Source organism: Anarrhichthys ocellatus, unplaced genomic scaffold, assembly GCF_004355925.1.
Source record: "Anarrhichthys ocellatus isolate YVR2014 unplaced genomic scaffold, GSC_Weel_1.0 scaffold29, whole genome shotgun sequence".
In the NCBI taxonomy this organism is placed as follows: Eukaryota; Metazoa; Chordata; class Actinopteri; order Perciformes; family Anarhichadidae; genus Anarrhichthys; species Anarrhichthys ocellatus.
Window position 1 is genome coordinate 670,230 of NW_022280059.1, and position 26,721 is coordinate 696,950.

Consider the following 26,721-nt stretch of genomic DNA (forward strand, 5'->3'; position numbering starts at 1 on the left):
ACTATAAGTACTTTTACTTTTGGTACTTTAAGTAAAGTTTGATGCTACTACTTTTCTACTTTTACTTAAGGAACATTTTGAATGCATGCTTTCTACTTGTAAAGGAGTATTTCTGACACTGTTGTATTGGTACTTTTAGCTAGGCCTAAGAACAATGTATTTGTTTGATGTAATTATCAGATGTGACCTAAGGCTATTACCCCTTTTGTCATAGGCCTACTCTCACTTGTTCACCTGGCTGAAGCATACTTCACAGAAGAAGTAGCGGGGAAAAAGTGCACAGGGCAATTATATCGTTCACTTGTGTTTTTTTTCTCCCCTGCTTAATAAAAAAAAATAAAAAATCCCTCCAAATGAATAGATATGACAATAAAATGTTACAGCACATGTTCACAGATGAATATCTTAATCTGAAAATCCTAACCGGACGTTGTTCGTGCTCGTTCCAGCTGGTTTTGACGGCGCTCCTTGTGTGAGAAGCGGATCCCCTTTTTTTTACTTTCTCCGTCCAGAGCGCTCCAGAGTCAGAGGGCTTATACCCCGCCAGTAAGAGGTTTACCTACGCTGGCGCCGAGGACCGTGTCAGTGGATTGTACGACTAAACTCCTGTGATTTTATTCCCACAAGGAAGACGGAGCGACGCCTCACGCTGGAGGTAAATATCAGCGTCTTTTGGTGGATTTGTGGAGGTTCTTTTATGGGTTTTTAAACTGGTCAGCGGTTGGTCGGTGGCTGCTGACCTACCTATTGAATAGTCCCAATGTCTCCTATTATGTCAACAACAAAAAGAGGAAAGAACTGACCAGTGGAACATTATATTTGTTAACATAATAGCCTCGGCTTCGGCGCGCGTGACACTCCCTTTGGTTTGCGTCGTTTGCCATGTGGGGAGAAAAACATAAATATGCACATTTTAGGCGTTTTAGACAGACGTGTTAACAATACAAGGTTTCAAATATTATCATCTGTTGAAACCTTTAATAACTAACCTGAATGTTATGTTTTGTTTAATTATTTAATGTCTGTCCATCCAGGAAGACACGGATTCCTCCCCATTAGCTCTTCACGAGTCTTCTTTATATTTTCTCCACGTTAAAGTGTCTTTCTTGTTAAGTTTTTCCTGATCTGAAGTGAGGCTTTCAAAGACCCTCACACAAATTGATCCTCGCTCGTAAATGTGTGATTTGTGATATTGGGCTATATTAATAAGAATGACTTGATTTAATGGACACGCTATCCAGGTTGCGATTACCTAATATCTCAGATTAGGTGTTACAGAAGCAGGACAGGGCTGTTCCTGTGGGACCTTCGCCCAGTAATGAGGGGAATGTTACAGCATTTCAAAACTGTGCCAGGCTTCCCAGTGACTCAGAGTACCTGTGGTGCTCCGGGAATAAACTCCTCACTGTTGCTTAATACGGGAGGTCACAGCAGTCGGCCGTACCTCTGCTATGCTGTATGGTTGTACCGGTGTACCGTGGTATTCAGATTAAAACTCCAAGAAACTGATGTTATTTTTTATTTAGTGGTTAATTTAACATGCGACAGTGCTGCTAACTGATGATAATGGAGCAATATGGTGAACCAGGAGGGTAGGTGAGGGGTCACTAATGAGCGTCTCATCCCGGCCAATCAGAAGCATTCATTTATATTAGCCCGATTAGAAATAGCTGTGCTGTAATATCTGTGACTGGATTAGACCTGAAAAAAAGAGACAGATTTGTTCCACTTGCACCAATCAGTCAACCCCGAGACAGTCTTCAGGAGGGCGGGGATGATCTCAGAGGCTGCACTTACGTAAGGGAGGGAGGGAGGGGGAGTTAACTGGAGTTTATTCTTGAACTCACTCGTCTTTTATCCTTAATCTTTGCGCTTTTGCAGGGGTTATACTTTTAATTTTTTTTTTGTAGTTACTGGTTAATATGCTCTCATACAAGGCTTAACTTCCTACATTCAGCAGGTGGCGCTACGACTATGACTCAATATGGGAGTGTAGATGCCTTTAGGACTGGACTCTTATCCAGCATGTCAGATTTAGGAGAGATCGGACAATGTAAAGTCCAGTTACAAAAGCCTCCCGTGTCGTGGCGAAAACGTGCATATTGCCCACCTCGACATGGCGACACCGTACCAAGACAACAGAAAAGCGTCACAATTTAGCATCATAAAGTGTTGAGATTCTGACCGACTTTGAGGTGGATCTCTTAAATCCCATAACTCTTGTAATGCACATAGACTACATATAAGAACTGCACATAGTCATCGTGACGTCACTCAGTGGTTTGCGGACTGCTGTTTTGAAGCCTCGAGTTTGGCGATTTCGCCATCGCCATCTTGAACTACGACCGTCGCCATGTTGTTTTGTTCACAATCAATGAACAGGAGTGACCGTATTTGGAATGCGGAGGAGTGATGTAGAGACACCGTAAACATCTCTGGTAGCGGCAGTGACCTGTCATTCACAGTAAGACCGGCCTAATGCATCCCCTGCTTTATGGTCTGTTTGACTCTAAATGGACCATAATTTACTAAATGAACATCATGCTGCAGAAGACTTGAAACTAGAGATTGAGACCATAAACTCATGTTTACAATGTTTACTGAGGGAATAAATCAAGAGAGAAGTAGAGTCATTCTCTCATAGACTTCTTTTTGCAGCCAGAGGAGTCGCCCCCTGCTGGTCAGTAGAGAGAAAGCAAGTTTTAAGATTAGATATCCTGTCCACCTTTTGAGACCAGTCACTGCAGAACTTATTGCTATTTTCACCAGGTCTGAAGCATGTGCCAATTTTCGTGAGTTCTCGAGCATCCCAAGCCCCTCAAAAACGGGATTGTGCAGTAGAATAGTAATCTCTACAAAAACAATAGGTACCTCGCAGGACTGTTAGGATCTGGCACTTTAGTGCTTGGGCCCTCGAACAAGTGAAACCTCACTGTGGAAAACAGCTACTGTATATCAACTAGATGAAATCAGCTTTATTTTTTTATGGTAAAAACAAACGGATTACCAGACAAGCAAAGGGCTTTTTTGTCAACAATCTCCTGCTGTGTGCAATTAAGCGTGACGCGACAGACAGCGGAGGATAACAACAATAATAGGAGCGGCGATGTGTTTGTCCTAGAAGATCACAGGGCTCACTGGAGGCTCACTGAGTCTATGTCCTGCTGTAGACACAATGTAGGCAGCAAATGGGGCCTGAGAGCAGAAACAGATGTCAGATCAGCCTCCTCCGTGGCTGATTGCATCATCAGCAGCGTCCCAGAATAACAGGGGGGTGAAACATGGAAGAAAGAAATGTCAACTAGCTGTTTGAGCGATTTTTCAGACGTGGGACCAAGTTAATGTTAAGCAAGTCGCGAGTATGTCTCAAGTCCCGAGTCATGACAGGCAGGTCCTACATTTTGAGTTTTGAGTCCTAAACAAGTCATAATCTGCTCCACACCAAATGTAATACCATTTTAATGACAGATTAAATACATACATTGTGGTTTTTAAAAATTGTATTTATTTGTGAAAACAAGTTTGTTAAAACGAGTGATGCTGAACTCAACGATAAACTAAAAAGGATCCGGGGAATTACAGCGTCGACCTGCCGTGAATGAATAGCGTTATTGTTCGTTGAGTCAGGAAATGGATTGATTCGTGGCACACTTTTTAAATCAAATAACTCTTAATATTTGGGCTTTGGGGGAAATGATGAAGTACAAGTGAAGACGCGAGTCATCAGTGTTCAAGTCCAGTTGCAAGTATGTTTTCTATTTTGTCGAGTCTTAAGTCACCAACTTTGTGACTCCAGTCTAAATTGAATCCAAGTCATGTGACTCGAGTCCACACTGGCTGCTACCGCGTGTGTGTCTGTTTGTGATTGACAGACAGATGAGAGCTGAGAAACTTAATGTCTGAACTGTAGGACAAACAAACATTTAACTCATGCTTCATTGACGCGGGACAGCTTCCAGTGAAGCTATCTATACTCATAATGTGTGTTTGTTTGTGTTAGTATCTGATTACATATATTGTTTTCAATAATAATGTGATAAGTATGAAAGTTGGAATGTCTTTGTAGTACTTTTTCTTTGAACATTTGTTGGTGCCACTGAAGACATTTCTTTGGGTATGATTTTGACTTATTTGTGTCTTAAAGGGAACACCACCGAAAATAAGATTCCAATATGTTATTTCCGTGGCCTAGGAAAAGTGCAATCAATATCAGTGAACATGAGCTACCCTCTCTCAAAGCCAGAAACCAGAGACGTCTCAAACTGTCATGGAGCTGCTCCATAGACAATGAATGGGAGACTGATTTTGGCTTTAATTCTATTGTAGTGTTCCTAATTGTGAAACAGAAAATGTTCATTCCCCTGGATGCTCTCTGTGTAATCTATAACATCTTTATTTCATTATGGAGCCGTTCCGCTCTTTATACTTGATGACATCACAGGTCTTGTGTTGAAGCACTCCAGTTTTCTGATTTGGGAGGGAGTTATTAAGAGTTATTAAGAGTTATTAAGAGTTGATAAGAGTTGATAAGACTTGATAAGACTTGATAAAGTTATGTATGACTTTTGAAAATGGGCGTTGTTCCCCTTTAATTTTTCTAGAAATGAAAAAGAAAAAATATGTAAAACCAAAAGTAATCAAAAAGATTAGATGAATAACTTTTGGAAACTGTTACTAATTACAATCTTTTCATCCAGTAACTAACTTCCTACCTGACCATTGATTGAATTTCCTCTCTAATGACATTAACTCACTCTCAGGCAGCTGAATGTATCTCTGTAGCTCCGTTTCAGCCTTCTTCCAAATAGTACACAAATAAATACGAAATTGTGTTTATGTTTTGAAACTATTTAGAGGAATATTTGCTGCATTATCGTCAGTACAAATACTCTTGAGTGGAAACAGGAGAATAGTGCAGCATGTAGTAGAGTGGCTTTGAAACTGGTGATTAGAGCTGTAAGTACATGTTTGGCATCAGTCTGTTTACTATTGTGGCACAAGACACCATGAATAATAATAGCCAGATTCAGTGTGCTGCGTTTACATTTTGACACAATACAATCTTTATAGCATTCACTGTCTACAACACAACTTATAAATCACTGTGAAAATTGTTAACAATACTGAAGAAATCAGAATAAATACAAATTAAATAGAGCAATTTGTCACATTTTCCAGGCTATGCAGAATAAAACATTCAAATTAAAAATGAGTTCCAACTTTTCCTCATAGTTTGTAGTAGGGCTGCAACTAACAGCCATATTCATTATTGTTTAACCACCCGTTATTTGTTTTTTCAATTAGTCAATAAATCATTTTGCTAACGAAACTTCCCAGAATTCAAGGGGAGGCCTTCAAATGTTTTCAACAGTACATGGATATTTAATTTAAAACAAAGAATCTGAGACATTTGAGAAGCTGATAAGAGAAAATGTTAAGATTTTTTTTCACTGTTTTTAACGTCAAAACGGTTGATTATTTTTCTGTCGATCAAAATGGGACTCACTCTCCACTTCTTCCAAAGCACACAGTTAACACAATCTGTTTTCCCTCCTGAATATTTTTGAATCTGCCAACATCAATGGCTCCAGAAAAAAAAAAACATTTTAAGATCTTTTGGCTTCTCAATAAGTTGAGATGTAGTATTTGTTTCAGGGCCAAACGATTGTTGTAATATCGTTTGCATATGTGTGCTAAATAATTTCAAAGAAGGAAGAAGGCGGATGAAATTATGTGGTTTTGTCTACAGACAGATTTATGTCTCAATTTCCCTCATTTGGATGAGCTATTCCTTTGAAGGAACAGCTGAAGGGCAGGTCGCCCACATCCCATCATCCCCTCACCGAGTCAAACACAGTGAAATATCTTCACAACACGTTAGAAACGGTCTCTTGCTCCACCCGTCTGAACCAGTTCGGACTGGTTCACTTGTTCACTGGTATTACTTTTATGTGTTTGAACTGTTGTGGTCGTTCTATTGTCGTCTGGTTGTTTTAATGGAGCCGACAGTGAGCGTCCTCCCTTTATTAGGTGTGACTGTTTTTTTTTTTTTTTATTCATTTGTTCCACTTCTTCACTTGGGTATGTGCTGCATGATTGATTTATGATTGATATATTCAGACAGACGGTATGAGAAAAATAATGTTGTTTTTTTTTTTAAATGTCAAAGCATGTTAATGTGTTCTAGTGGAAACCCTGAACTTGAACATCATCTGTCCCCCTAGTTAGAGGACTAATCTGCCCTCAGATTCTCTAGCATAGTTTATAATCTACAATCTGTTGTGTTCTTTGAAGTCCAGAGATGTAACTTAACCCGGGTCGTTATCCACATCGATCCTTTACTGAAACCTTGAATGAATAGATCAATGTTAGCAGATCCTGACCAAATGTCACAATATAAGACTTGACGTATTGCTGAAACAATGTTAAGAAGTTACCTAGATATATAAAGGATAACTCGACTTTTCAACCAAATTCAGCGCAATGTTGAACCTTTTGTGTGTAATTACCGGCCTTGTTGCTCATCTAGAAATTACTTTCTTCCCTTTTGAGCCCGCTTTGAAGTCAGTTTGGTTAAAAGCATCAAAAGTACCTGAAACGTCAATGTAAACCTTATAGTCTGTTATAAACGCTGCAGACATTTAACTTCCCTTCTCTGATTGTTTTTTTTTAAGTCACTGTGAGGAAGTTGTAACTGGTTGTGAACAGTCACAATGGAACACTGACGCCTCTATATGACCTACATAAGTAAACAAGACCATCAGCGATAATACTGGCTATTTCTATATAGTTAGTCTTGATGCTTGTCATGGGTGCCACCGGGTCGGATTCCGCACGAAACAAGATCAAATCATGCAGGTTTACCAGAAACGGCTTCAGCTCAGACTCCAGGGGGGACTCTGACGGTCCCCACTGGGAGCCACGCTGCTGGAGGTCAAGGCCGTATTGCTGAGCACACTGTAAGGAAGGGAGGCGAGGGGAGAACCAGAACCAGGACTGAGCGGGGCAGACTGTCAGACACCTGCAGCAGTAAAATGAGAGGTTTCCAGGGAGTGTGGTGCTCAGAAACGCTACCACTTTCGTCCACAGGGACCGCCAAAATCAACAGAAAGTAAAGTTCCTTGTAGCAACTTTTAAAGTAATTTCCTGACTTCTTGATTATATACTCATCTACTTCCATGCAGTCAATGCTGTCGTAAAAAAAAACACGATTATTCCATCGATTCGTTTTCTGTTGTTTTCATGCAAATTGGACCGATACTCGGTCCCACTTTCAACAAAAGCTTTGAACATGAACAGGTGGACTGAAGTTATTTTATTTCAGCTTGTGTATTGAAGTCAGTTTTTGGCAACATTTAGAGAACACCTGATAGCTGCTGGTGAAAGCGGGTCCCCGGGCGGCTAACGTCATTCGGGGGATGACGCATGAAATGATGTAGAGCTCTACATGCTGCAAAGGGAAAAGAGACTCCACCTAAAATGAAATAAAGCTTTGGCGGACAGTTTGTAATGTGCTTGGTTTCCAAAGAACGTCCTGTGCAGGAGCTAAGGAGAGAAATCAGTGATGTCAAGTGCAACTGACGAGTTTGTCTCAGAACAATCGTAATGGTGAGCTGCAAAGAGGGAAAGATCAAATTGGCGCATTGATATACCGTTATCACTTTTGAATGAAAGAAAAAAAAGAAGCTAAAATTGAGATCTACTGTAGTGAGATTCAATCCGTCAGATCTCAGACTCTATTCTCTTGTACTTTAGCTGCCAAAATATAGTAATTAAAGTAAAGTTAACTTGAGGTAGGGCTGTCGCAATATTAGATTTGCATGACCAGATGATTCACCATAATGATTTTATTGATATATCTATTGAGGATTTGAAAAATAAAAAAAACAATAATGCTGTCAGTTAAATCCCCTTTAACATATTTGTTGTGCTTTTTGTCTCCTTTTTAAAAATAAATATAGTAAGTAACATATCAGTGTAGGGCGGTGGAGAGAGTCTGTAACCATAACTGCAGAGTAGTGTATTATTTACACGATATTATCCTATGTGTATTATTAACATGACATCAATATTTCATTTTAAAATATTAGTTATTGTCAATACTGTTATATGGCAACACCCGGCACTGCCTTGAGTATTTCCTTTTTTATGCTACTTTATAGTCAACTTCATTTTGGAGGCAAATATTGTACTTTTTACTCCACTACATATATGTGATAACTTACTGTGCAGATTCAGATTAACAATATAAAATAGAACCAACAAATAAATGATGACGTATTATTATGACATAAAATAAGATAAGGGGGGAAACTCACAGGCTAGCAGCAATATAAAGTGATTCAAATGAATGTTTACCAGCTGCAACATTAAAGCGACAAACACATGAATGCTTCAGTAATTATAATCCATTTGTTTAATTTGAATAATCAGTCATTTTACTTTTGATACTTTGTCTATTTTGATAATAATACTTTTATACTTGTGCAGCAGAACTGTTCTTTAGTACTTCTACACTGCGGTGCTGCTACTTTGACTGCAGGTTGAGTGAAGTTCACAGTAACCTGAATGTGAACCCTCTCAGATGCCAATGTGATGATGTCGGGGTGGAGACCAGAATTCCTCCCGTTTCTCTCATTTTCAAACAACGGTCAAGCGTTCATCGAGAACACTGTGATCTGCGCAGCATTCAGACATAATTATAGGATAAGATCTGAAAGTCACATTAGAGTAAAACGACGTTGCTCCGTAAAAACTTCAAATACTTCATTTCTGAAGTTTATTATAAACATTCTTCAAGACAAAATGCTTCCTCGTGCTTCAATAAGGAAAGGGGTTGCACTTCTTAAATGTCTCTCTATTTCCTCGTCATCTAAAGAAGTCTAGCTATGTTTTTGTAAAGGCATGCATCGCATTCTTCAAATTTTGTGTCACAACCTCTGAACCCTGAACATGAAACAGAGCACTCTTTTTAACGTTCTAAGAGTTAAATACCAGAGGAATATTTCAGATGATGGGATCACAAGATGACAGAGCCCTCAGGCGAGACCTGAACTGTTGTTCCATAATTCACAGTGTTTGTCTCAGGAAAGAGACTTTTAAGATTTTCCACTGATAACAGGGGAGTTGCTGCGGAGGCCAGAGGCTTTTAAAGCCTCACCGTTGCCAATACAGTAATTTGTGTTTCCACCAACTAAGCTGAGGGGTTCCTCGGGAATGCGTGACCAATTTTCTGCTCTGATTCGTGGACTGACTCGCTGTAAGAGTCACACAATTTTGGGGCAGTCGGACCCCTTTCTTAGCAAACACTCTGGAGTGTTTTCCTTCATATGTCCTCTCTGAAAAGAAGAGTTGTAAATCTCCTCCTCCGCCTTCATTCCTCTCTTCATCCCCCCCGGCTCCTGCCTCCTCCCTTCCCCCTTTTTGCCCCATCCATCTCCCCAATTTCCTCCCTCTCTCTTCACCACTTCCTGACGCCTTTTTCTCTCTCTCTCTCTCTCGTTTCTCCGCACAGATCTCCAGCGTTCTGATGTCACGTTCCCAAAGTTTCTGACAGAACCCACCGACAGCAGACGGCGGGGCCCGCCAGAGATCCCACCCTTCATCCCTTCTGTCTGAGGAGGGATAAAGACGAGAGCAGGTTTGCGTTCTGAAGGGGGAAGAGGAGCCGCTGTTTACTTGGATATGGCTTTTCTGTGTATGAGAGAAAGACACACAGAGCTGATCTGAGGTCAAGGTCTTCCTCCTCCTCCCCTCCTCGCCCCGGAGTCACAAGACAGCGTGAGGCACAACCCCTTGGGTTGCTATCGCTACGCTGACCGAGCTAAATATTTGTATTCTCACTTGGAGGAGCAAAAGGATCCCCTCGGTTGGGAGGGGAAAAGAGCTTCTTATCACGGGAGTTTTGCTTTGCGAACTGTTCGTCTACATTCAACTTACTTTCCTAAGAAACGGACTAATACCCAGACATAAAGAGCTGCCTCCCAGTGAGTTGAACGGAGGACACGTACCCCTCCTCTCAGATTAAGAGTTTTCTCCAAATCACCTTGCGTGAAGCAGACGTCGGACGCAAAAATGCCGGCAAAGACGCCAATGTACTTAAAAACGACGACCCCCAAGAAGGGGAAGAGGCTGAGGCTTCGTGACGTCCTCTCGGGCGATATGATAAGCCCGCCGCTGGGCGACGTGCGCCACAGCGCCCACGTGGGGCCCGATGGGCAGGGCGACATGTTCGGCGACGTGGGCTTCCTGCAGGGCAAGATGGACATGCTGCCGGCTCTGAGTCGGATGCAGGACGGCCGCTCGCACAGCGTGGAGAGGCGGCTGGATGATGGCCTGGCGGCGAGGCAGGACTCGCACAGCTACGCCTACAATGGTTACCACTATCAGCACTCCTCCACCGGCCTGCTGAAGACCACCATCTCCATGCCCGTGTTCATAGCCCACGAGCAGGCTCCGCCCAAACCCCCGCGCCTCCACCTGGACGACCCCTCCCCTCCCTCTCTGGCGTCCCAGCAGAACCACTTCCACCACCATCAGCAGCCGGCTGACACGGGCCGCAAACAGGCCAACGGCCACACGGACAACCACAGCGAGCTCTTCGAGAACGGCGTGGTGGGCCGCCTGGCGTCAGAGCCCTGCCGCGACATCTCCCTCTCCCCCGCCGTCCGCAGGCTCGTCCCCTCCTCCGGCTCCTTCTCAGAGGTCTCCTCTGAGGACTCCATGTCGGAAACCTGCGGGCCCCTGGACGTCCGCCGGGGCCTCAGTCTGGACTCGGACGCCGGCTTGAGCAACGAGGATCTGAGGAGCGACCGCAGCGAGTCGCCCTGCTCCGCCTTCCATCCGGCAGGTCTCACGGTGTCATCCGGGGTCTCGAGGTCAGACTCTTTGGCGGGGTTAGACCTGGATCTGGGCCCATCTATCATGGAGGACGTCCTGAGCATCATGGACCGCTACAAGACTGAGGACGACCGCTGCGAGCTGTGAAGAAATGTCAATGTGATGTACAGATATTTTTTTATACGGATAAATAAATCCCTAAAGACTTTGTTAAGATAGTAAAGGAGGACAGAAGGAGTGGAGAAGTGGAGAAGACGCTGAGCTTAAAGGTCATTGAAGGGTTTCAGAAAGGTGAGAAACAGGTGGACGCTGTTGTTAAGTGTCGGGACGTTGCTGCCCGACATGACAACACCCGAGGCCAGAGGCAGGTCCTTAAGAGCCATTTATCAAAACTGAACGTCGTAAACACTTAAAACTGCAAGCTAACAAACTCACCCCCGTTATCACAAACGCATCAACCCTTTTCTTTGGACTAAACAACCAGCATTGTGTCGTCTTCTTAATCTGACTAATGCTGAGGATTTTCCACTCGTTAATGGTTAACAAAATGCCAAATGAGTCGGACATAAATGTGTCGAGACTGACCCCGGGAGAAATCAGCAGCTGTCAACAAAATTCAAAAGCAGCGTGGAAACCACAGCTACTGATAAATAATGTCCCACAACTTCAGCTGTTCAAGCACATTCTCAGTCACGCTTAGCTGAACTGCAGACATGAAGGGTTTCACGCTGAAGGCCATGTTCTGTCCTAATCCGTCTCGGCTGCTTGAACATTAATACCTTCACTGGTTTACTGTAACGCTTCAATGCCGGATGAGATGTGAAGAAGTCCTCTCCTTCTGTAAAACATGAAGATGTAAGTGATGTAAAATGGTATTCACGTATGAGAACAGCAGCACCAACATTTCAGTGTCCTTCTTTTGATCGCAGGGAAACTGGAGAAGCTCCTTCTTGTAGTTTTTACAAATACAATTCTAAAAGAAAGTCGCTGAAAGAAATGTGCTGCATTAGATCATGATGCAATATTCTTTTCTTCTGTCTTCTTACAAACACTCTTCCCCCATGTCGTGGCTCACTGTTGGTCTCTCTAACATTCACTGTCTGCATTATCACAGTAGCCTATTATTCAAATGTAATTTATGCTGTCACTGTAAATGTACAAAATAAACGTTCCTATAAAGAAAACTGAGCTGGTGTGGACAATTCTTCAAACAGACAAAAGTGTGCTTAATAATGATTGATAATAAATATATATGTATGTATGTGTATACGTGTGTGTATACGTGTATACGTATGTGTATACGTGTGTATACGTGTATACGTATGTGTATACGTGTATACGTGTATACGTATGTGTATACGTGTGTATACGTATGTGTATACGTGTGTATACGTGTGTGTATACGTGTGTATATACGTATGTGTGTACGTGTATATACGTGTGTACGTGTATGTATGTGTATACATATATGTGTATACATATATGTGTATACGTATATGTATGTATGTATACGCGTGTGTATACGCGTATATACACGCGTGTACGCGTGTGTATACGCGTATATACACGCGTATATACACGCGTGTACGCGTGTGTATACGCGTATATACACGCGTGTACCATGAATTCTGCTGTCTACCAAAAAATCCTGAAGGAGAATGTCCGGCCATCTGTTCGTGACCTCAAGCTGAAGCGCACTTGGGTTCTGCAGCAGGACAATGATCCAAAACACACCAGCAAGTCCACCTCTGAATGGCTGAATGCCTAGTCAAAGTCCCGACCTGAATCCGATTGAGATTCATTCATTCTCGAAAACCCTCCAATGTGGCTGAATTACAACAATTCTGCAAAGATGAGTGGGCCAAAATTCCTCTACAGCGCTGTAAAAGACTCATTGCCAGTTATCGCAAACGCTTGATTGCAGTTGTTGCTGCTAAGGGTGGCCCAACCAGTTATTAGGTTTAGGGGGCAATCACTTTTTCACACAAGGCCATGTAGGTTTGGATTTTTTCCCCCCCTTAATAATAAAAACCTTCATTTAAAAACTGCATTTTGTGTTTACTTGTGTTATCTTTGTCTAATATTTAAATGTGTTTGATGATCTGAAACATTTAAGTGTGACAAACATGCAAAAAAATAAGAAATCAGGAAGGGGGCAAACACTTTTTCACACAGCTGTGTATATATATGTATATATGTGTATATGTGTATATATATGTAAATATATGTATATATGTATATGTATATGTATATGTGTATATGTATATGTATATTTAAGTTCTTTATTCTAAAAACAACTGGTGGCTACACTTCCTTTATAATATATTTGTTAAGAGCAGATGGGGAATGTAACATTTACTCAACTTTAATATTTTGAGGTTAACTTGAGTATATCCACTTTATGCTACTTTCTTCACTGCACATATTGTATTTTTACTCTGCTACATCTGTCTTACAGCTTTAGTTACTTTTGAGATTTAGATTATTAATACCCATCTTCTTTACCAGCTGCATCATTTAAGTACACATCAATGCATCAATAACTTCACGATACACTCACCGGCCACTTTATTAGGTACACCTTGCTAGTACCGGGTTGGACCCCCCCTTTGCCTTCAGAACTGCCTTAATTCTTCGTAGCATAGATTCAACAAGGTGCTGGAAACATTCCTCACACATGTTGCTCCATATTGACATGATGGCATCACGCAGTGATGCCAATCTCCCGTTCCACCACATCCCAAAGGTGCTCTGTTGGATTGAGATGTGGTGACTGTGGAGGCCATTGGAGTACAGTGAACTCATCGTCATGTTCAAGAAACCAGTTTGACATGATTTGAGCTTTGTGACATGCTGCCTCAGAGCTCACTTCAGGCTTCCGGTGTGTCCGATGTAGGATGCTGTGGTAAGATACTCTCACCAAACTCCTGTCGTGTAAACCAGTAGCATATCTGACCTGTGACTTTGGATTCAGAATAGACTTTGACTGCTACCACTTTTCGTAATTTGCCTCAGGATGTTTGGTGCCACCATCATGATTTTAGGATTACCAAATCCCTCCTTGAATATCAAATAGTTCACATTGATTATTTACTTAGTAGAATAAAAAAGAACTTAACTTACAGGAGAGAAAGGGAAATGTATATATCTTTATTTTAGAAATATAATGAAATTAAATGTATTATAGTCGTCAATAGACATTAGGTACATGTAAAATTTAACCTCAGTATTTAACAAGCAATTGAACAGGTGTGCCTAATAAAGTGGCCGGTGAGTGTATATTATTCTGAAATGGGCCATTTTGCATAAAGAGCTCTTTTACTTAAAGTGGGCCTTGCTGCTGTTACTTTGAATGAAGGACTTTTACTTGAAACTATTTGTTTCACTGTGGTTTTTCTAAATTTTACTTAAGTGAAAGATTCGTACTTCTCCTTCCCCGGTGAAGAGTACCGTCATTTATTTTACCACGGTTGGTAGATTCTCTTGGTAGGTGGTTATAACTTTTATTTTGAACAATAAAGCAGAAGTATTCTTACCGGCTTTGTGCAGGTGCACACGGCGCACAAAGATGCGAGCCGCAGGTGGAAATGAAGCCTTCCAACGCACCGTGACATTATTAAAGGGTTCGGTGTTTTGAAGTGCTCAGGGCCGAATTTACTCTCTGGAGGCAAAAATGATCCTTACACACAACCCAGGAACCCAACAGTATTCATACGCTGGAACACGACCCTGCCACAGGTTTGCTGCATACATGTGTGAGAACATAATTCAATACACATTTGTGTGAGGCCATGCACTATGTAAGCTTAAATCTAAACGGTAATGGTCAAGGTTTTCAAGCTGGATTTGGACACAGCATGAGTGTTTAGTGCCCTCCAATGGTCACAGTGCGTAATTACACCTGTGTGTATTTTGCAAGACCTCCTATAATGCTACCCGAATCATTATTCAGGTGAATGTCATTTAGATTATTTTATTTGCTTGCCAATGATGTGGGCAGAAACCTCATTGAAACCCATTTTTGTTTGCAAGAATAAAAGATCTTGCTTATGAAGAGAAGCTTCGAGACGGGCCTCTGTAGTTATTTAGTATTAAATCATCCAGGTTCCTCTTTTACAAGAGGAGTTCGAAAACTGCCGGAGAGTAGTGCATATTGTAAGTATTTTACAATATGCAACAAATACACTCCCAAAACGCTACAAACTCTGTGCCAAGTTAGACTGGTTCCATATTTCCACATATGCACCCCCTTAGATCAAGAGTTATTTATCTAATAGGACGAGTTAAGAACACTTCTCCAACCCTGTGAATGTTTGCCGAGTGGTGGCGTGACAGAACAATGTGCATCACCAGAAACATGGCCTCATACATTGAGTTTTAAATCCTGATTCTGACTGAAGAAAGTTTGTGTCTGTGCATCTTTCATTTAAATAACTTCACTCCCCTCTTCAGATAGAAGTCCCTCCTATTAATGTTTACTTGTGTATTTAGTAAACATGTTGTACTTGGGAAGGACACATTTGTATTTCAGTTCGGTTTGTTTCATAAAATATGACCAGCCATGCACTGTTGGTGGATTAAATGGTATTCTTTTTGTCATTGTCTCCTGTAAGGCTGCCATACAGGCTCTTTACATCAACAGTGAATAACAGGTCTGTTGTTTCAAGACATGTCTGTTTTAATACTGTAACATTTGTGCAGCTTTTTAATGTGATTTCTGATCCAGACTATAGCAACATAAAAATGAGTATGAAACGGAACACAGGACATATCATTTTATCGTTGAATTAATGCTGCAGATATTTCAACAGCCAAGTGAAATAAACTGATTTGGGTGAATGTCTCACTTTGTGAAATGTGGTTAAACTTCAGTGGCGAGCTTCAATCAGATAGAAAACAGAATTTGTGATGTTGCCAAGCAAACGGGTTTAACCTAATCTAATCAAGTCCTAACTCATAGTCATCTTCCCCTCTCTGGCCGACATCCTGTCTCTCTCTTTCTGTAGCGGTCTGTGAAGAAGAACCAGAACCAGGTCTATGTTTGTGGGCTTCTGAACATTACTCCTCCACCTGTGACCACTGCTCCTCTTTGTCACTGCAGTTTTTGTGAATCTGGCAAATGTAGTAATGACTTGTCAACACTGTTCTTAGATGTTAATTCATTTAGCAGTTGTTTTCAACTGGTGCAGTAAATTTCCCTCACCAAATACCTGACTACGGCTGACAAAACCTGCTGATCCGTCGTTCCCCTGAAGACGACCCATCTTTGTGACACACTGTGAGATTGTGATGTTTAACTTTATCTACACAGTACATACATATCTGTTTATGCAAATGAACAGCAGATCTCCACCCAGGTATGATCAAATCATTTCATGAGATGGAGACCATTCAGTTGCAGGGTCCTTATACTCAAACGTTAGCCACTGTGGACGTCAGCAGCTTCACTCACCTGCTCGATGAGTATGAGTCCTTCTGCTTGGAATCTATAACAACAGCGTCCACAGCGATGGAGTCCCCTGCTGCACTGGCTCAAACAACGGAGTCCAAAGACTTGGCCGAGGTCGGAGAAGTCGTTCCACTGATGCTGAATGTGGACGACATGATGGACCTGCTGGATGACGATGACTCCTTCTGCCCCCATGGATGGAGTCCCCTGCTGCACCAGCGGAGTCGGGTGACTTGGATTTGGCCGAAGACCTGGAAGTAGCGAGGCTGATGACAGACATCTTTCCTGCGGAGGATCATACCGATGTGTTCACATACTGAGAGTCAGGCAAACACAACGTACATACTGTAATTGACTTGCTTTTCTGTACAATGTAAATGAATGTAAATTAACATGATATGACATTTTGACTCATTCTCAAACGGACATTGCTTAATAAAGTATATACTAAAAATAATCTTAATTTTCCGCGCGACTGACTATTTACTTTCTACACACATGCCCCTCGGGGCTGAAGCGGGCTCTCTTTGACTGGTTTAATCCTGAAGACATGGAAGGTGGGATGAATTCTCATGGATGACGGCAGACGAAGACGGACGGCAGCAGGATTGATGACCCGAGAAACAGGGAATGGGCCCACGAAGCGAGGAGCCAATTTCTTGGATTCCACTCTGAGGGGAAGGTCCCGCGTAGACAGCCAGACACGTTGTCCCGGGGCATAACGGGGTGCAGGGACACGGCGTCTGTTGGCAGACCTTTGGTAGCGCAAGAACGTGGAGCGGGCCTGCCTCCAAGTGCGTCGGCACCGCTGGACGAATGCCTGGAGTGAGGGGACACTGGCCTCCCATTCCTGCTGATATGGTTTGGGTTTTCATTAGCTGTAAGCCATGATCATCAAAATTAAAAGAAATAAATGCTTGAAATATATCACCCTGTGTGTAATGAATCTATATAATATATAAGTTTCACTTTTTGAATTACTGAAATAAATTAACTTTTCGATGATATTCTAATTCATTGAGATGTACCTGTATGTCTCCTAAGCCACGGATAGCACAAAATGACCAGCTGCTGTGGTGCATAGATGAGATGATATTCATTGTGATTACCTGATACTGTCATTGAGGAGTGGATTGATGGGTAACCCTGCAGAGGAGACGACCGTCTCAAGCTGTGGCGTGGATGGGTTTTCCCAGGGCCACCTACCCGATCCCCAGCTGGGAGGCCAGAGTCATGGCCATGAGCGTGAATCAAAGGCCGAGAGGGCATTTTTAAGTTCACGATTCATACAGGAGTCTGTATCCAGTGTATGTGCCACTTCCAAGTGCACAGCACCACTGGTGAGGCAGGTGAAAAGCTTTGTCAGACAACAGTCTCCCCTCAACACTTCTAGAGATTTTTTTTCAGGAACTATCAGGATTTAACTTTTTCTTTTCCTCAAATTTGTTCCTCCATTATTTCCGGATGTTTATCAGAAACTACAGAAGAACAGGTACGACAATCACAGCAAACGGAGCAAGAATGTATCAGTAACACAGTAAAATAATCTGCTAACTTTGATTGGAGGAATAAATAAATATAAAATAAATAAAAATAATGAGAATAAAGGAAGATTTATCTTATAAATATGAATAACTGCGTGCAACCATATAGAGGTCAGGTTCAGAACAGCAAAAACAAACTGGCACAGACAAAGGGTAGCACACAGACTAAATAATGAAGGGAGGAGGAGGAGGATTGGGAACAGATGAAGCTGATCAGGGTGGGGAAAGGCGATCACACTGGCTGGAAACACATAAGGTAAGGAAGTGACGTTATCTGAAATGAGAGGGAGAGGTGACAAAATAAAACGGAGAACACAAAAAGGTTATCAATGTGAAAACAATGAAAACATAAATTAGGGAACTTGTCGATGTGTTACAATGTCCTTTCTGAATGTAAACTGATGGTTTAATATACTATTATATAACAAAATAAACACCATAAAACAGATACAAATATCCCCAATAAGAAAAATATCTGCCCCTTCTCAGTATGATGTGTTCATGCTCAGTATGGACGCACCAGGTGCTGCACGTCCTAAAAGATGATTTCTTTCTTATTTTGACTTTGCACTCATCCTGTGCGAGACAGATCAATATATTGTGAACATAAGTTAACATTGTCAGCAGAAGATATCTCAGCACATTCATGAAAATGTACGAGTGTTGAATGGAAGATGAGAGATCCTGATTCTGATGCTACAACTAACGGGTATCTATCCTTCCTCGTGCTGTATCTCGTTCTCGTTCACACATCCACGTGGGTCATCCCAAACGTAAACACAACGAACATCAACTACCGCGAACACATTCAAAGTCTCGCGGTTACACAAGACGAGTCTCTTTCCAGGGTTGCCCAGTCAACCGATTGTGTCCATGGAGACACGCAAACTCCATACCACAAGTGTGACTGAATGGATGGTGAAGTGACACAGCCTCAAAGAAAGGTAACGTAGCGTAATGAAGGACTTGTCATACATTATTTTGCACGGATACATGTGTTGTAGCAGACCCGTGAAAAGTTAGAGGAAATAGTTGAACTTTTGTCGCTGTATGGCGACTCACTTCAGCCCGGGAGGACTCAACGGCTGCGCGTGTTAACCTACAGTTACGGTTGTTGCTTAAAGTTTGCTTGCTAGCTGGCTAAGCTAATATAGTTTTAAGCCAAGTTAGTCCGTAAACACCGAAGAGCCACTTTATGTTTCCTCTTACGTTAACGTTACCCAATCTATACAACGTTATAATAAGTGGTATTGCAAGCTTCAAAAGAAAAATAAACGACATGACGTTTAGCTTATTTGGGCAGGTGTGTTACTAAATCGTCATGATTTAGTCTTTTTAACAGTAAAGAACAGGATAATGAGGGTTTACGTTAAAGGTTAAAATTATAAATTGGTGTCTCAGTGTGTGCATTTCAGTGTATATTGTGTATTTCAGTGTATATTGTGTATTTCAGTGTATATTGTGCATTTCAGTGTATATTGTGTATTTCAGTGTATATTGTGCATTTCAGTGTATATTGTGCATTTCAGTGTATATTGTGTATTTCAGTGTATATTGTGCATTTGAGTGTATCAGTCTCCGTTTGCTTTGGTAAACAGAGAAGACAGCCTTCGAGGTGAAGGCTTTGAAAGAAATGGATGAGGAATATTCAAAGACCATTCGTCAGGTAAAGCTCGGTCATTGGTTATAATGTGTCATTTTTTAGATTTTTCTTCTTTCTCTGTGGGGTGTGCAAAGACATCATCCCACTAAATAGAACAAATAACCACCTGTCTCTTTCCCTCCCCCCTTTCTCCTCGGACCCTGCCTTTCATCTCTCCATGGAAGCTGTTTATCCGTTTAATGACTGTTACTGGTGTACCCAGAGAGTTATTGACGGATGAGAATGAGCGGGCTTTGGATCAATTTATTGATGACACATCCATCACAACCATGGTGGTCTACGTGGACACGTATGACAGGCTACGGGTGGAGTTCTCCATGCCCTCCCAGGTAAAGCGCACTTTTCCTCCCCACTTAAACCTTCATGCTTTTAAATTAGATAGTTAAACATATAGTTAGATACTTGCACGATTCTGCCCGAAAAAAAAAGATGTTTGAGTAACTTTGTTCACATTCCTAAAAAGCACCATTGCCCAGTCTCTTCTCCTCCGATACAGCAGTGATTCTCAATCAAGGGTCCGGGGACCCCCAGAGGTCCTTGAGGGAGTTTCAGGGGGTCCCAAGAAAAGTGTGGGATAGTTTATTTTCAATATTTGATTTACTATGAGAGTGACTATACTGATCATACAGGTTTCACTATCTCCGCGTTTATTTCCTTAACTGTAGTTGATTCTGGTCTTTATCATATCTAACAACCAAAATCTGTTTTGATCTAGGTTCTCGAAATGAAACCTCATCAGACTGGGGTCTGTGACCTAACGACTAATTTAGGGGTCCTTGACAAGAATGCAGTTGAGAGCCACTGCTCATTTTGTTTAAAATTCATCTCCCTCCATGTATTTTTCATCTCCTCATTACCATCACACCTAAATAATTCTTTAATCGGTGCAGGTAGAGCAGCTGACCTATTTTAGACGCATACCAGGAGCCATAATCACAGCGGAGACGTTTGATGCGGCCGTGCAGTTTGGCACAGTGCGGGGGGGCAACCCCACCCAGAGGCTGCTTTGTGAAATGACCTGTCAGCACGCCCCCGCAGTTGCCCTAAGCACCGACATGGAGAGGAACATCAAGGAGGAATATACCAACCAGATGCACTGCTTCCTTGTCAGCCTCACAGGTGGGTACCTCAGGGGAAAAGTAAGGGAGACAATTCACTATCGAACGGCACCACACAAGGTAGTAGTTCTAAAAATAAACCTCTGGACTACTGTAAGGGTGTTATCTTTGCTTTACTCACTCTGATTTGCCATTGACTCTTCAGAGATGTCCTCTAGACAATACATCATTAAAGAGCAATCTACACTGCCAGTGTTTATGAAGTGCCTTTGAAGCGTTTTAGACGTCCCTCACTCTCAATCGCACATAACAAAAACACTTCTATTTCTACAGATGTGTCACTCAGCTCCAGTGGGGTGCAGAAATAAATTAATTGATAGTTGACAAAAACTGTACCTCTAGAAGGGAAACACTGTTTCCCAGAGGATGAGACAAAGATAAGATATTCCTGACACATTTTCCAACATAATTATTAGGCAGTCCACCAAGAATCAAAGGCATTTTACACATTTCTAGTCCCCCACATCTCTCTGGTGTCGCCAGACTATTTGATTCAGTAACAGTGAAGGTTATCTGTGTTACAGCATATGCATTCAAATGGACGACAAAGGTATTTCTTTATCCCTGGTATCCAGCTGGCACTCTATGCCAGGATGGTGTGGTAGAAATCACGAAAAGACACACGTCGCATTTGGAGTCAATTGGTGCAGTTGTGCACAGGACGGCCAACATAACTTGATGACATTTTCACCGAGCCACATGTGCTGCAGTGTAATATTTTACCAATTTTGTCTGTTTGAACAGATGCTGTGTATAACACGGTGGGCAAGACAGTTCTATACATACCAATGGAAGCCCTACAGTGCAGACCTGAGGTGGCCAGCAAGGACAAGAAGCTGATACAGAGAATGGAGTGTAAGCCGGGGGGAGCTCTCTCTATATGTGTATGTATGGGTGGGTGTGGGGCCTTTCTCTTTCCATATGTCTCTGTGGAGTCTGCGTCAGGGCACACTCAGATGTCAGACGGTCTGTTCATTTCTGATTTAAAAAAAAACTTAGAAACTGCAGCATTGGCTTTGTGTCTCAGACTCTTTTGAGATTTTATATAATGAGGCACTGGGCTCATAACCCCTCACCTGCATTAGTCCTATTTGTTCATTGTTTTGAGTTTTTTCCAACAGTTCTTTAGTCACACTTAGTGGTTTTCACATCATTTCAACTTCTGCTCTTCTTTGCTCCCTCCGTCTGTCCTCCACTCTTTATTTCACCCTGCCTCCATTTCCCTTCTCTTCCACCCACTTGTTCTTCCTGTTTTTAGCTGTAATGATCCACTGGACGGATCAGGTCAAGAAGCTTCTAAGTACCCAAGAAATAATGAAGATGAGGGAAAAGTGCGGCCCGCTGCAGGAGATTGCCTTCTGGAAGAGTTGCTCTGCAAAGCTGTCGGACATCAGCCAGCAACTGCAAAAGCCTGGTGTCAGGCAAATCCAGAAGATCCTGCTGCTCTCCAAGTCTCGCTATGTAAAAGACTTCTGCAGACTGGCCCAGGAAATACAGGTACTAGGACTCTCACGTCTAGAATCGTTTCCCTACTCACGGACTGGAGGGCTTCTCACTGCTGCAACATTACGAGCTAGAAAGTTGGAAAATATTGACATGAATTGTCACCATCATCATTTGTTACCATGACTGAAACATAATGATGATAATAATAATAAGCATTCATATTGTCATCTTTCTTCTGTGTTGCTCAGGAATTTTCTGTGATGGCCCAATCAAACACGACCTTCCTGTCCATACTGAAGGAGCCATTGGAAGAGTTGGCCCGGCTAAAGCCTAGCCAAGTCGCTCCGAAACTGCAACACATTGTCGGTCTCATTCGCATCATCTATGACAACTCCCTCCACTACAACACCAAGGAGAGGATCACTGGTCTCTTCCACAAGGTGCCTGCATTTTACTGCATCAGAGTAATTGGGGGAAGTGTACTCACACCAGGTTTCTTTTATTAACCCCCTGTCTCTCCGTTCATTTAATTAACTCCCACACACATTCACTGTTTGAACATACTGCACATACGCAGCCACATGCTGCAGCCCACCATTCATATTTCAGCTATTTTGTTGATACTTTGATGTGCTACTTCAACGTCCTTTAAACAAGCAATCATGTATACCTCAGGTAAGTCCGTGGAGCAACATTAACAGATAACCCCTTCGCTGTTATATATGTCCATATTTTATATGTTTCCAGCTAATACCATAAGAGAAGGGGGAAAAATAATAAACCCTGTAGCCTGAGGAGGATGTACGTATTTTCTGGCTGCAAAAAGGACATTAGGAAACTTAGAACAAACAATATGCATACTCAAAGATCATGTTGGTTTAAAGTAAAAGTGACTTGTTATACCGCATCATATGAGCATATAGTAAATGTGAATACAAGTGTCTGTAACTTGGTCGCCCACTACTTATTATATGTGACAAGTGTTTGTTTTCTCCTGTGTTGCAGATGAGTAATGAGATCAACCGCCTCTGCTTCCAAAGCATCTCTCTGGACAGGATCTTTAAGGGCTATGTGTTATCCAGCAAGCAGAACCTCAACGACTGTATCCAGTGCTGCCTGGAGTGGAAGGAAATTTACCAGCACGCCTCACAGATTTACCACGAGTAGGAGAAATCTCATCTGTGTAGAGACTCAAGACACTGTCATCTGGGCATGTTCCCATTACAAATATTGTAATTCACTCCTTTGTTGTAAAATTCAATTGATGTTGAGTTGAGGTAAAGTTGGGCAAAATGTTATTGTGGTTTCGATGCAGAAATAAATAGAACCTTAAAGAGCATCGTCAGGCAGAAAAGCCTCGATTTGAAATAGTTTAGGTCAGATATGACTTCAGATTTTGTTGCAGATATGTGCAACATATAATTAAAGGCTGTTTCACCATGCTTCAATTTAGAATGATAAGTAATCCAATCTCAGACAACCTGATAGATTTGGAGTTTTTTTTCCAGTGTGATTGAGGCTTAGCCTGATTGGGGGGCTGTTTGCTGTAACAACCTGCTTTTTGTTTTTGAACACGTAACAATTCTAAGTTCCAAAATACTGACATGCTGCTCATTTGAGTCTTCATTTCTGTTCGCGACTCTCCACCCATTCCCCCCTTTCTCTGTGCTCCTCTTTGTCTTTCTCTCTTTTCTCCCCTCTGTCTTTTTTACATCAGGCATTCTCCAAAAGACTGGGTCCGGGACCAAAGCAGCTTTTTTGTAGTGGTTGATGTTTCCATCCAGAGATTCAAAGAGCTGCTTGAGGTGAATTTCCCCTCACTCACACATACAGAGACAATAACAAATGTACATGTAAATTCATGCTGTTGAAAGAACAATACTAAAGAGATTACACACAGGATTGTCAGGCAGTAGTTCACAAATGGAATGGATGCCAAATGGTGTTATTGTGCACTTACAGTGATCTCATCTTCAGCTTCTTTAACAATAGTAAGGATATTTACTTTTCGTCAATGTTTCACGGTTGGGTCACTTTGCCTCCAAAACAATGATGCAGTCGACTATCGCTGTTTTGTCATTGAACATCTCCTTTAAAACATCTTTCCACAAGTGTTGTAAGAAATGTGGTGTTGGAATTAGGTACAAGTATGAATATAAATGATTAGAGCGAGGTTGCATGGCCACACGTATCACATTGGGACCATAGTAGGAAATGTCAAATTGAATGTGATAGGTTAGCCTTTGGTGACTTTTTTCCTCATTTTGTTTCCACTTTGCACTCATATGTTTTATGTCTGAACTCTATCCCTGCTATTACTAAACAGTCCTCTATGAATCAATTCAATATATTTACTCTTCAAACCGTATAGTAATGATGCTTTTTGTAGGATGCATTGTTTGTTATTTGATATATATTGTTCTCTTGCTTTGTCTCAGATATGCGAGTGCCAGTATCAGTTTGCCCGTTGGGAGGACGGTCAGCAGAGGGCCCTGCCATGCTTCTGCAGCAGCCAGGGACCTGAATTCACCCGCTCCCTCCTGGAGATAGAGGGCAACTTCGACCGTGGCCTAAAAAACCTGCACTTTTTGGACAAGGACATCCTTGATGTCGAGAGCACCACATGGAGCAATAAATTCATCCAGTAGGTCTATTGCTCTTTAACACATTCAAACTGAGACTAGATATAAAAGTAAAGCAAACGCAAGATAAAATCTCTAAGTGTAAGCACAAATGGACATGACCGTCATATTCTTTGCAATTTTGGTGCACAGAGGCATTTGCTCAAACCGGGTGCAGCCAGGCGAAGGTTGATGCAAGGTGGAAGAGAGGCTGATACGTTTAGGAGGAAAAATAACAAGCAAATATAAAATAGGGTTTGGAGATTTGCTAGTACAGTGGAAACCTGTTTTAGTGATCACGTCTGTCTGGGTCAAATGAAGTACTATAAGCAGATGACTACTAAAACGAATATATATTTCTTTTTCTCATGCAGATTACCATCTAATCGACATTTGGGGCACACCTACGGTTTTTCTTTCATCGATTAATATAACGATTATTTTTTGGATTAGTATTGTATCAACTAATTCATTCATTGTTCTAAATCTTAAATTCCCGATTAACACAATCATTAATTTACCCAAAAAAGATTTTAAAAAGTCTGATTTATACTTCAATATTTTGTTTATCTTATTTTAGATTTGAAGTAACAAGAGAATAGACCCGTTTGTCAGATGCCTGATCAGAATAATATTGGACCTGAAATCACATCAAAAGGATTGCTGTGACACTCAGATTAACTTCATCGCTGTATGTCAGAGCAACCCTTTCCCTGACCTGGAGAATCTGTTTTTTTACTGAAGTACTTGGCTTAAAACTTTAAATGGTTATGACATGGAGTGATCTCATCACTTGAGTAATATGCACAGAAGATAATCAAATGTATTTTGCCAGTGTGGGGAAGGGAAATAATTGTAATGATTTACTGTAAAAACTATCTGTAATGTTATTTGAAGCCATTTCTCACTCATAGATGGCCTTTAAAATAAACAGAAAAAATAAATTGTCAGAATTACAACGTTTGATGACGCAAGGTTTAACGTTACGTTACCATAACAGCAGCGGTACAGAAGTTACTTTTTTAAGATGGGGGCAAAAGAAACATTGAGAAAAATCAATTGTAAGTGACTGCTACACTACTAGTAGCAGAAACATATTCAGCGTGTAAATAATCCTGATAAATCTTGTTTTAGTCGGGACAAAAACTAAACAAGACGGTGCTGTCTTGCTGTTGCTGCCGTCTTGACAAAGTGTTCCGGGATGCTTCCGCTCTCTGAAGGGTTTGTTCATAGCAGTTGTGCTGCTGTGATAAGCAGAGTTTACAGAGCACCACGTTGTTGGGTATCTGTCTAAGATACATGCTGTGCCCGCTTTACATAAAGTATTCAGGATTTTTGTTGGTCCCGAGAGGAAGAAAACTAAAGCGAACATAATCAATTGAAAACATGGTGTTTGCGTCTGCCTCTGTATTTATCAGTTTGTTTCTATTTACTTTTATCATTTTGCTATTGTGCGCCCTGACAGTATCCTGCGACCCAAGCTTTTGCCCTCACTGTACAGCAACAGCTCTGAGCCTAAATTTCATTTTGATTTGATTTAGAGATAATTACATGTAACCAATCAGTTCATGTGAAGCTTTGCCGGTGCAGGGCGGGTACAGGTTTGCAAGCAGGTTTGCAAACTGGACCAGTACAGGGATCTCATTTATAGCTGTTGCATAAGCATGAAACGGGGGCCTGGAAGATGTGTGCGCCACTTCACTTATGGCAGAGGAAAATAGCATTGCAACCGGGTCTGTGCTCCTTTTTTAGTGTGCTTCTGATTCATTTATCGGCTGATTATCACACATTTGTGTTTTCATGTGTGGACATGTTCTTGTGTGTGTGTGTGTGTGTGTGTGTACGCAGGTATCGTGCAGTCGTGAAGGATCTGGAAATGAAGATGCTGAACCTGATCAATTCAGTGTTTAAGACGGTGTACACAGTGGAGGAAGGAGTTTGGCTTCTGTACATTTTTAGGCCGATCTGTTCTCGAGAGGTGTCTCTTTCGCACGCACACACACACACACACACACACACACACACACACACACACACACAC

The 26,721-nt window shown here is 41.7% G+C and overlaps 2 protein-coding genes across 3 annotated transcripts in view; both read left to right on the forward strand.

The window, feature by feature from the left end:
* The first annotated feature begins 505 nt into the window (after positions 1-505).
* LOC116392359 (cdc42 effector protein 3) lies at positions 506-12,079 on the forward strand. Its single transcript, XM_031863729.1, has 2 exons — positions 506-655; positions 9,515-12,079. Exon 2 carries the CDS (start codon positions 10,075-10,077, stop codon positions 10,984-10,986), a length of 912 nt encoding a protein of 303 aa, XP_031719589.1. The 5' UTR covers positions 506-655; positions 9,515-10,074; the 3' UTR covers positions 10,987-12,079.
* Positions 12,080-18,708: 6,629 nt separating this feature from the next.
* The window catches only part of dnah2 (dynein, axonemal, heavy chain 2), a 52,655-nt gene continuing 44,642 nt past the window's right edge, over positions 18,709-26,721 (forward strand). The window contains exons 1-11 of one of the 2 annotated variants that reach the window (XM_031863593.1): positions 18,709-18,776; positions 19,400-19,498; positions 19,660-19,824; positions 20,386-20,614; positions 21,358-21,468; positions 21,872-22,110; positions 22,308-22,499; positions 23,065-23,222; positions 23,777-23,864; positions 24,498-24,703; positions 26,529-26,658. In XM_031863593.1, the coding sequence (XP_031719453.1) occupies positions 19,466-19,498; positions 19,660-19,824; positions 20,386-20,614; positions 21,358-21,468; positions 21,872-22,110; positions 22,308-22,499; positions 23,065-23,222; positions 23,777-23,864; positions 24,498-24,703; positions 26,529-26,658 (1,551 nt within the window). In that variant the 5' untranslated portion in view covers positions 18,709-18,776; positions 19,400-19,465. The remainder of the gene's footprint in view (positions 18,777-19,399; positions 19,499-19,659; positions 19,825-20,385; positions 20,615-21,357; positions 21,469-21,871; positions 22,111-22,307; positions 22,500-23,064; positions 23,223-23,776; positions 23,865-24,497; positions 24,704-26,528; positions 26,659-26,721) is intronic. The other variant, XM_031863594.1, reaches the window with a different exon arrangement.